Source organism: Leopardus geoffroyi, chromosome A2, assembly GCF_018350155.1.
Source record: "Leopardus geoffroyi isolate Oge1 chromosome A2, O.geoffroyi_Oge1_pat1.0, whole genome shotgun sequence".
Lineage (NCBI taxonomy): Eukaryota > Metazoa > Chordata > Mammalia > Carnivora > Felidae > Leopardus > Leopardus geoffroyi.
This window is the reverse complement of record NC_059331.1, coordinates 117,031,266-117,043,478: the sequence shown is the minus strand read 5'-3', so window position 1 is coordinate 117,043,478 and position 12,213 is coordinate 117,031,266. Positions and strand designations below refer to the sequence as shown.

The following is a 12,213-nucleotide window of genomic DNA, read 5'->3' as shown; positions in this document are numbered from 1 at the left end:
AAACCCAAAATAAGAAGGAAAGAATAAGGGCTATCACAAAAATTAATGAAATAGAGGACAGAAAATCAATACAGAAAATCAACAAAAGCAAATGTTGGTTTTATGAAAAGAACACCAAAAGTGATAAGCCTTTAGAAAAACTAAGAAAAGAAGAGAGAGGAATCAAATTACTGAAATCAGGAATAAAAGAGGGGGTATTACCATGAATGCTGCAGAAATTCTGAAACTGATTAAAAAGAAATAGAAAATCTCAGTAGACCTACAACATAGAACAAGACTGAATCAGTAGTCAAAATCTACAAAAATAACCCCAGGATGGCTTCAAGGGTAAAGTCTATGAAACATTTAAACAAGAATTAACATCAATCCCTTACAAACTCTTCCAAAAACAAACAAACAAACAAACGAAACAGAAGAAAAAGGAACACTTCCCAACTCAGTATATGAGTCCAACATTAGCACAATTATCAACATTAGCCAATGTCATGAGAAATGAAATCTAGAGACTAGTACCTTTTATGAATATAGGTGCACAAATACTCAACAAAATACTAGCAAACTGATTCTAGAAACATATAAAAAGGATTATACACTACAACTAATTGGGATTTACCACAGGAACACAATGTAAAAGACTAAAAAACAAAACTCATATTATTGTCTCAATAAACAAAGAATAAACATTTGGTAAAATCCAGTACTTTCTCATGATAAAAAAAAAAATCAATAAACTAGGAATAGAAGAGAATTTCTCCAACCTGAAGAAGGTTATCTACAAAAAACCCAGAGCTAACATCATACTTAGTGATGAAAGAGGCATCCCTCTAAGATCATGAATAAAATAAGGATGTCCATTTTTGCCACCTCTATTCCATACTGCACTGGAGATTCTAATCAGGGCAATTAGACAAGAAAAAAAAAATAAATGACAGCCAGTTTAGAGTAATAAGGAACACTATATTTGCAGATGACATAACCTTGTGTATAGAAAATCCCGAGAAATTTGCAAAAAAATAATTATAATAAATGAATTCAGCAAGGTTAAGGGATACAAAACTAATGCACAAAAATCAGCTGCATTTCTATACACCTGTAATAAACAATTTGAAAAGGAAATTAGGAAAATGGCTTTTATTATAGAGTCAAAAAGATTAATATACTTAGGAATAATCTGACAAAAGCAGCATAAGACTTGTACACTGAAAATTACTGATATTATTGAAAGAAATTAAAGAAGAATAAACTAAAGTGTTTACAGAGCTATCCCCAGAACGCTGAAGAGATTGAGGACTTTGAAGCAAGAAGCTAAAAATTTGAGTTGGGGGTATAATTGTGCATTTGGAGCAGATCAATCCATATCCTCTCCCTCTTTATCTTGTGAAAGAACACTCTCAGCAGAGGGATATCTGAAAACTCTTCCCTGGAGAAATCTAACAGCTCCCTCCAAAAATACCTTATGCCCACTTTTTGACTCCCCAAACAAAACAGCTGTCTCCTTGCCCATCTCATAAATAAAGCTCAGCCATTTGCCAAGACTTGCTCAAGTATATAGAGCTTCCAATCAGTTTTAACACTTACTTAATTTTAAGTATGGATGTACACCCAAGGATCAGTACCTAAAAGAAAAAATCCTCTAGCATAAAAGGGAAAACACACACAAACATAACACAAGCAGAAAAAGTAACTTGGAGGAAAGCAGAGATAATTTAGCCTATAGAAAAAAAAAAAAACCTAAAAAAAGAATACACTATTTACTATTCTTAGAGATACACAAGATATACAAACAGACAATGCTGTGGAAAAAACAACTACCAAGAAATAGAAAATCCTAAAATGAAAAATATGATTACTTGTGATAAAACACTGAGGGAACAGAACAAAGAACTCAAGGTAATCTTTCAAAGAGTAGAATAAAAAGATAAAGGGATAGACAACATGATATAAAAGAGATTGAGAAGATGAATCCAGGATGTTCAACATTCAACTAACGGAAATTCTAGAAAACATGAAAAGAGAAAATATGGAGAAATCATCCAAGAAATAATAATTTCCCAGAATTGAGGGACATGAGTCTCTAGTCTGAAGAACCCACTAATCATCAGCACAATGAATAAAAAAAGATGCACACAGGGGCGCCTGTGTGGCTCAGTTGGTTGAGCGTCCGACTTGGGCTCAGGTCACGATCTCGCGGTTCATGAGTTTGAGCTTGGCATCGGGCTCTGTGCTGACAGCTCAGAGCCTGGAGCCTGCTTCGGATTCTGTGTCTCCCTCTCTCTCTGACCCTCCCCTGCTCAACTCTCGCTCTCTCCCTCAAAATAAGTAAACATTTAAAAAAAATTATAAAAAAAAAGATGCACACAAAGGCACAGCATTATTAAATTTCAAAATACTGAAAAACAACAGAATGAAACAAACAAAAGACCCTGAATATCTGTGAAAGAAGAATCAGGTCATGTATGAAAGAACAAGAATTACGATGGCACTGGACTTAATAGAACTGGATTCAAGAGTAATGTCTTTTGAGTTTTATAATCTAAAATTTCTATTCTCAGCTAAACAATCAATAGAGGGCAGAAAATATATATCTTCAAATACAAAGAGAAATTATACCTTATACACATTTCTTGTGAAGTAACAAGAGGATGTGTTCCAGCAAAACAAGGTTGCTGTCAACCCAGGACAGCAACAAAGGGAAGCTCTCCTGTGTTAACAGTGGGGCAGCTGGAATGGAGAGTGCGTAGTCCTCACTGAAGCAGGAAGACCTATGGTCCTGAGACAGGAAGCTCCAGGAAAATAAACATGACCTACTGGATGAATCTTTGGTTTAAAACAAATTTATACACATACATGCAAAAAAATCAAGGTAAAGACAGGAAGGAAAAGGGAATTCCAGAAACTGTTAGATGGAAGGAGAGAAAATCTGTTCAAGAAAGTAAAATGCAATGAACTGAAACTAGACCTATTTTTATATTGGGAAGAGTCAGCTAGTCAACAGACAAGGCCTACACTGGATAATGCAAGATATTACAGAATGGTGACATTATTAAGAAATGTGGAAGACTAACCAAATAAATAGCAACAAACATGAAAAGCAACTGTTTCCAGTAAGTAGGTTAAAGGTGGAATAGAGCAAGACTGGAAGTTAATTTATCTATTACGTATCTTTAAGAACTACTTGATTAAAATACTGTACATGTATTAACTTGACAAAAATGAAAAATAAAACACTTTAAAATACTTAAAATACTTTGGTTACAGCGAAGTTTTTATTTTCTTAACTATTTAACCAGTATTTGTCTGAATTTAGTGATATAAAGTGCTTACAATGGAATCCAAAGCCTCACCCCAAAGGGATTACAAATAGTACACGATTACTCCCCCAACCAATCCCTAAAAGTTTTAGCATTAAGATCACTCACTGAAAATTAAACCTCAAAACATACTAGATGCAAGCAGAGAAACTAGAAAATTCATCGACAAGAGATGGAGTGACATTAGGCTAAGAATTAGCCCAGAACAGCTTAATGGCATTAATATACCTAAAGAAATACTCTTAATCAAAAGGGGGCTTGGTCAGCAAAAGCAGCACAGAAAGGGGAGTTATAGAAGGTGAGGCTGGCTTGTCTCCTGCGTTGTTCAGGGGAAAGAGCGTGTAAATTCCCACATGTAAAGGCCCACACATATCCAAAATAAAGACAAATGTATACTAGTTCTTATAATAAGACTATGATATCATCTAACTCCTTAATGTGATTCCATTCTTATGAAGCATACTTCTGACATTATTTAACTTTCCATATAAATATGCAAATAGGGAAAAAATGCAAAGATGATAAAATGAATGTTTGGCTCATTTAATGGTTATACTTCTCCTATCAGTATTTTCATTTTATATGTCAACCTTTATAATCTTAATTAATGCTGCCTGCTCTGAAGATTCTCACTGTTGATGTGCTATCAAAAAATCAGGTTTACGACCTTGAAGGACAGAGCTACAAGAGAAAACGTACAAAATTCACAAAGGAATTGCCACACTGGAAGTGTCTGAGGATCCAGCAGATTTCCCTCTTTTCTTTACGCTAATGTGGGTAAAAAACACAACTTTTCAGATAGACATCAGTGGTACAAGAAAATACAAAGTGAATGCTGATTTTGCCACAACTCCTAGTACTTGCATTTAACTGACATCTCTGGACTCAGGAGCTTGGAGACACAAGGGCTGCAAGGCAGCAAGCCAACATGGCTACAGCATTATTTCAAGACCTCTGTAGAGTCATCGAGTTTTCCAGTATCTTCTATTTGCTTTCATATCAAAAATTATTTAGAAATAAAAAAAATAATAATCTGGCCCACCTACTCTTTGATGCCAATTAAACAGCAAAGAAAAGGGAGAAAAACTTACATGGCACTGTAGTTCCAAATCTAGTGGGATTCAACACTATGAACCTGTTTTTCAAGCTTCTTCGTCCCACACCTTGAGCGCCTATCAATACTAAAGTCTTTCTCTGGAAGGGAGGCATTTTGGCTACTTCCTCATATATCTGGATTTCATGACGATCAAATTCTAAATGTAAAAGGAAATGGAAAATCATCATATTCACTTACCTTTTAGATGGATGAAAAACGTCTGCAATTCTGTTCAATAAGGGCTTCGTTGTCCTGACAAGTAAATATCACTTGAACTGTACTTAGTATAGATTTATTTTTTATAAATTTGGTAAAGTACAATAAATTATTTTTGATCTTGATTTAAACATCTGTTTTCAACCATTTGCCCTTAAAAATTTGGCTAAGGAAGCTAGAAAAATGCCATGTTTTATCTTCACCATATATTCTATCCATTAAAACGTTTCTTATCAATTTGTTATAGAAATAATTCTTTTAATATATACAATCAAACTGCAAATTATCTTTTATAATTTGTTCAGCCAAAAAGTGTCTATCAGATATAAAGGACAAAAGTATAACTAGTGTGACTGCTTAAATAAGCCCCGTAGAATGAGTATGGCCTTCCAAAAATATCAAAGAACAAATACCATGTGCTGACTTAGCAAATACCAGTTGGATTAACAAAATGCAGACAAACATATTAATAATTAAACATTAAGATTCTGAATTTATGTACAAAATGAAATTTTGGATCCAAACTATTTTCAGTCAAAATATACTCCAAAATTAAATCTTAGTCAACGAGAAAATTGCAAGTTTTCTATTTTGCAAGAAAGCTTTAAGGACACACATTTAATGAATAATAAAGCCAAAGCGGATTTAAACTAGTATATTACCTGTCATTAGTATTATAACTCTCAATCTGTAGTGATAACACTTCTTCCTTAGGTTATTATCTTAACAGCAACTCTTTATTTGCACAATTTCTCCACCGATTAAACCAATATTGAGAGACTCTCTTTTCCCCTTTTATTATTATTATTATTCCCTTTAGAGTGTGCTATTTAGTTTAGTGCCAGAAGAGAAGCAGCTCTGATGTCTAGCAAGTACTTTAAAAAAATTATCAATTTCTTTCAGAAAGCCTTTTCATTCAAAGAGCTGCATTTCACTCCTATCTGCCTCTATAACTGAAAAGAATAACTATGGTAACTGTGATATTCACATTTAAGTCTAAAAGATTTAAGAGAGAATCCTACTATATCAGACTAAGATTTGTTTGGTCTACTACTGTTTCCCAAAAGTATCATGGACAATGTGATGACAGAATAGAGTTGCCCTGAATCATAACTCTTTTAATATCTTCATAAAGGCATTTCTTTAGAAATGACACACAGGGGCGCCTGGGTGGCTCAGTTAAGCATCCGACTTTGGCTCAGGTCATGATCTCACTGTTTGTGGTTCGAGCCCCACATCCAGCTCTGTGCTGACAGCTCGGGAGCCTGGAGCCTGCTTCAGATTCTATGTCTTCCTCTCTTTCTCTGCCCCACCCTCCCCCACTGTCAAAAATAAACATTAAAAAAAAAATTAAAAAAAAGGAAAAAAATGACACATAAATCAGTATCAAAGTTCTTCGAAGAAAGTTTTAATAAGATTGTTCCTTCACTAATATAATCATAAATCCTAACCAATTCATTTTATTGTAAATTATAGAATAAAACGCACTGGTGACATATTGAGATTTAAATAATGTCTCCCTATTATATTGGGCCATGTGTTCAAGTGACAGCCCCTTAAAATTGGGTATTCATCTGAATTAGCTTCTTTTAAAATTATTTATTTAGAGTTTATGCCATATTAATTAATGATATAAAGCTATCTCACTCAGACTTCTCAAAAAGTATTTAAAACATACCTGCATTTCTGGTTGTGAGATACATCATCTTTTTCTTTTTTTTGCTACTTATGGTTCCACAAAAAGGTCCTGAAGGATGACAAGACAAATATAACTTAAAACAGTGTGTTGGAATAGGATAAAACTGCCCTGTGGTATTCTAGAGGTGGGAGTGTTGTGTCCTACACAGCAGAAGGGGGCAGAAGTGAGTTGAGCCACTGAATTCTGATACTATACCCGCAGGTGGCAGAAAGGGATCAAAGAGTTTACTTTTGAGGGCGTTAAAATAAAGTATAGGGGCTGGATTATTTTAGATGCATTTTAAATAAATTCATTTGCTGATTCAGAGGAAAGAGGCAAAGAAAGGTAACCACAAAGGACTACTTGTTACACATTGTGTTAAGCTCATCACCTGAATTGTCCCAGTCTCTTCTAACAAATGCCTTTCTCTTCTCTTCCAGGAACTGGCTTGGAATGAGACCAGCACTTCCTCCCTCTTTTACATGGCTAGCCTAGAATCAAATGAATGAATTGTATATTTCAGTGACCAAAATTTGAGACCATATTCTAATAAGTAGGACAATCAATAGTCAGTAACAATATATCACATTTGCTCTTAAAAGCTGACCTTGAGATTTAAATCCATGGCACTGTCAGTAAAGATATTTAAAACACTTAGCACTAAGGAATCAATTGGCACCTAATCAATCTGCCATCTTGTGTTGAAATTTGGGGACCAAAATACAAAGGTACATAGGATCTTTAAATTATGTCAACTTTTTTTTTTTCTTGTTTTTTTTTTTTTTTTTTAATTTTTTTTTTCAATGTTTATTTATTTTTGGGACAGAGAGAGACAGAGCATGAACGGGGGAGGGGCAGAGAGAGAGGGAGACACAGAATCGGAAACAGGCTCCAGGCTCTGAGCCATCAGCCCAGAACCCGACGCGGGGCTCGAACTCACGGACCGCGAGATCGTGACCTGGCTGAAGTCGGACGCTTAACCGACTGCGCCACCCAGGCGCCCCTCAACTTTTTATTTATAATGCTTAGTCAAAGAATGGACAGGATAAACAGTATTTTTAACAGGACATTTCATTTGCACTCTTAGTAAGGTATCACTACCAACCATAATCCCACAAGAGTGAGAGAGAGAGAGAGGGAGGGAGGGTGGAGAGACAGAGAGAGGGAAGGAAGACCTGAATATCTTAAATTTAAAATAGGTAAAATTACACTGTCAAGAAACTAAGTTTTGAAATCCCCAAAAGTGCTATTTTAAAATAGCGGCCAAAAAACTGGCTGTTAGTGGCTTATCCCACAAAATTAGTGTCTTTATCTTTATAATTAGCATAGAAAAATTTGGTATCTTTTTTCACAGTTAACATCCTAAAAAGTAGAATTAAAGTAATACATCACCAAATGCAAGAAGGGACTGAAATAATGGTGATGGTATGAGAAGAGAGTAAAAGAGGACATTCCCCAAAAGGGGGACTCCTGCAAGAGGTCAATAAAGAAAACAACTACAGAAAGTTTTTTGATGAGAGTTCTAAAAAATTCAGTGGACACCTCTCAAGATTACAGACTCTGTTTATCTGTTTTTTGGTTCTCTCACCTCACAGTGCGCTTGCACATAATAATATCTTAATTTAAATTTAAGGACACATTAGTAAGATTGGCCTCATTCTTATTATTCATTCCCCCTTAGAAGTCAATATAACTTTTCAGAGTTAATGTGAGTTACTACCATCTCCACTTAGAGTTTACAGGTGGGTCTTGGGTCCCTTCCTCACACACCTTGCTTTTTAATGAGACAGTTCAAGGAATTTTAAGCTTTCTGATCTGTCAGTTTCTCCAGCTCTGAATACTGTGGTTGTTAGCTGGTGTCAGCAATTACAAAAACAGACTTATTACTCCTGCTAGAAATTTCTGAAAGCTGTATTAGGGGAAAGGAAAAAGAACATGATCACACAGATCTTTAGAAAATGAAGCAGAGGTGGGGTGCCTGCATGGCTCAGTGGGTTAAATGACTGACTCTTAATTTTTCGGCTCAGGTCATGATCTCAGGGTTCATGAGACTGTGAGATCGAGCCCTGTGTCAGGCTCTGTTCTGAGAGCATGGAGCCTGCTTGGGATTCTCTCTCTCTCGTTCTCTCCGCCCCTCCCCTGTTTGCATGTACTCTCTCTCTCAAAACAAATAAACATTAAAAAGAAAAAAAGAAAAAAAGTAAATGAAGTGGGGAAAATACGGTGATAACACACATCCCTTTCCACATATACAGATTTCAATCCACGACCAACTAACACTGATCATAAAGCAAACCTTCATTTCACAATAACTGAGAACAGGTGGGGAGATAGATTTAAGAGTTTAAGAAACTATGTTTTATTTGCCATGAATGTACATACAGAGAGAGGACATGAGAGAGATGCTACTATACACATAGTATAACACTTCTAGTTAAGACAAGCAAAAACAAACACTGAGAAGGGATGACCCCAATATCATATTTTACTGCAATCATTGATGTGGAAGAACCAACTGTTCTGATCCCTAAACCAATGGAATATCTCCACAGGCTAATTAATTCTGCATTTATTAACAGCTACTCGCAAATTCCCTCTCAATTTGATCTTCTGTCCACAAAATTAGCAGCCATGAAGCAGGAGCTGTTCATGTGGGAAAAATCATTGGAACAAATGCTAATACCTTCTTCCTGAATATTCAGCTATTGGCCAGATCTAAATTGAAAATAAAAAAGCAATTGAGGAAATTATGAGAAGCATACTAACCTGCCACCAGTTTGGATCTTCTCTGTTTACAATTTGAAGAATTTCTCCTTTTGAAAACTTCAATCCTGCTTCTTTGCAGGGTATCAGGTTATCATTGTATGGATTATAATCAAAATGACATTTCACAAATACCTAAAACACACAGCACAATTTAAGATAGTATAGGTGTATCATTTGTCACTAGATTTTTGAAATCTTTTTCAAATAACTGTGATTTAATTGTAATTGACAATGCATTTAGTACTTCAACTAAGGAACTGGTTTCATTCAGATAGAAATCAATTTCTAGACATTAATACTTAGGTATCAGAAAAGAAAAAATAAACATTAGTACTACAATTAAAATTTTGTTTCTATTTTAGCTTCTAATTTTAAATCAACAGAGTTTGACAATCATTTTACTCCACCATTCTTATACTTTCCCTCAATCTTTTCACATGATTTTCTAAATAATGTTGCATAATTTTGAATACAATTAAATGCTACTTTCTGATTAATGTCCAGAAACAATATATGCAGCTGATTTAAGGCGTATATTTCAGGTACATTAGGACCTTTTTTTTGTTTTTTTTTAGGACTGACTTTATGAAAGAGCCCTGAAACCAAAGTTAAACAATGAAAGTGAATGTTGAAGTCAGACCTGAAATACAGTTAGTAACTTAAAAAAAAAAAAAATTAAAAAACCAACTTTCATCACTGGTAATATATAGTTTTTATTTTTTTTTTTTTATTTTTTTTTATTTATTTTTTTTTTTCAACGTTTATTTATTTTTGGGACAGAGAGAGACAGAGCATGAACGGTGGAGGGGCAGAGAGAGAGGGAGACACAGAATCGGAAACAGGCTCCAGGCTCTGAGCCATCAGCCCAGAGCCCGACGCGGGGCTCGAACTCACGGACCGCGAGATCGTGACCTGGCTGAAGTCGGACGCCCAACCGACTGCGCCACCCAGGCGCCCCAATATATAGTTTTTAATCACACAGATTTACACTGGCCAAAACAAGGGTGGAAAATATTTTTTTTTGAAATCATCTTGCTCTAATTTAAATACTTAGCATTAAATTAACTGTAAGAAAAATACTGAAAAAGACTTGAAACTACTTCCCAATTTAAATTCATTGAAATATTCATTGAATATTTCTTTAAAATATATTTTATTAATAAAAGTATGCCAGTTACCACTATTAGTTATTATCTCCAATCACAGGAATATTTTGCTTATTCACTTGAAATTCTATTAAGCATTTTCAGTATTTGATGGCAATTTCAGAATGATTATATTCTTAAAACTTTTCATGCATATTTATAAAAATTCAAATGTTATTTACTGAAGAAATGACCTGGCATTAATCAGGTAAACTGTAACAAGCAGAAAAGCACAAAATTAGTAAAAATGGCAATGTTATCATACTTCTACAAATGTAACCAAACCAGATATTCAGGTAACACAAGCAGATACATAATATTAGTGGGGTAAAATGCAATGTGATGGATGCATATTAAAATCATTTAGAAGTAACTAAGTCTGGGTACATGTGACAAAATTTTAGTTATTTACAATTAGATGATTTTGAGAGAACGCATTCAGAACATTTTCAATAACTCTGTAAAGTCTAAATATTGTTTAACAACTCAGAAAGCCAGTAATTCTTTTGATACACAATTTTAGAAATATTGAAGAAGCAAGCATACAAACAATATTAAGATTGCTAAAATGTGACAACTGGCTAAATTGACAATGGCATGCAGCTCAATGTTTTGGCAATGGAAAAAAAAAAAGCCCAAAATTTTAAGTTTATTTAATCAAGGTAAATTTAGTTGGCTGATAAGACAGAAAAACTGGAGTACCAGAGAATGTCCTGGAATGACATCATACCTGACGGACGTGTGCTGGATGCCTCTCCATATTGATGCAACTCTAAAAATATATTTTTCATTGCATAAATAAAGCCAGACTTTAAACTAAATTAATTAACAAAACATAAACAAACTACTGGGCCATTTTATTACCTCACTCTTTGGTAAAGTAACTACTCCCCTAATTAATTGTCCATAGGGTATAATCCCTGAAAATTATAAATGACAGAAGCAAAAAGATAGAGGCGCTTGAGATGAGGCAGAGCAAAAGGATGGGTATGCAAAGTGTAAAAATACTTGGATACTCCTTATTTCTCAAGAAAGCTACACCAAATGAATAGTAAGAGCATGCTGCCATCTAACCAGGAATTTCATTCTTATCTGTGGGACAACATACATTTTGTAACCATAAATTCAGACTTTCTGAGATAGCCCAAATTTCAAATATCTATTCCCCTATTCCCAAATTGTTCTGGAAATGTCATTATTTGTGGAACAAAACACATCACTCAGATGTAAAAAGGTTTCTAAAAGAGAACAATTCTTATTTTTTCATTTATTAAACTAATTTTAGAACATTACTTTCATGCTCAAAATCTCAGATTAACCTGGTTTTACTTTGAATTTTAAAAATCTATCTGAAAAATTAACCCAGGTTTTTATCTAAACATTTTGTAATGACCTTAAAAGTCATCAGAGATTTAACTAGATTTAGTATAATTACATTTTATTAAGTACACTGTAAAGTGTTTTACTATAGACCATACATTAATGGCTCATTCATTACTAAGTTACTAATCACAACCTACTAAAATATGTGAATCTCATATTCTTATCACTAAAGAAAAAACTGAATGACCAATAATCTAAAGTAGATGAAACAGAGAACAGGAAGTACAAATAGCTTTTAAACACAAGAGATATTCAACATCACTCAAAACAAAACTGTATTTTAATAACATTTTCTTCCTGTCAGATTAGCAGAAATCCAAATACTTGATAACATTCTGTAGATAGGACTATGGTCCAACAGGCATTTTCCTAACAGGCTGATGGAAGATCTGGTTTAATCCGTTGGGAGAACAATTTGACAAAAGCTATCAGAATTACAAATGCAAAAATCCTCTGACCTAGTAATCCACCTCTGGGAATGTATTAAACAGCAATGTTGCTCAGACATATGCAAAATGACCTCCATACAAGACTATTAACTACTAAATTATTCCTAATAGCCAAAGATTAGAAGCAACCTAATTGTTTAACAATAAGTAAGTGGTTAAAACTCTAGAA

The 12,213-nt window shown here is 34.3% G+C and overlaps 1 protein-coding gene across 9 annotated transcripts in view; it reads right to left on the bottom strand.

The window, feature by feature from the left end:
* Positions 1 to 12,213, bottom strand: part of PALS2 (protein associated with LIN7 2, MAGUK p55 family member) — a 125,568-nt gene that overhangs the window by 26,876 nt on the left and 86,479 nt on the right. For 6 of the 9 annotated variants that reach the window (XM_045495102.1, XM_045495098.1, XM_045495101.1 and 3 more), the window contains exons 6-10: positions 10,943 to 10,984; positions 9,068 to 9,199; positions 6,693 to 6,792; positions 6,302 to 6,370; positions 4,403 to 4,564 (exon numbers count right to left, since the gene is read on the bottom strand). In XM_045495102.1, coding sequence (XP_045351058.1) covers positions 4,403 to 4,564; positions 6,302 to 6,370; positions 6,693 to 6,792; positions 9,068 to 9,199; positions 10,943 to 10,984 — 505 coding nt within the window. The remainder of the gene's footprint in view (positions 1 to 4,402; positions 4,565 to 6,301; positions 6,371 to 6,692; positions 6,793 to 9,067; positions 9,200 to 10,942; positions 10,985 to 12,213) is intronic. The other 3 variants (XM_045495103.1, XM_045495104.1, XM_045495105.1) reach the window with 1 other exon arrangement.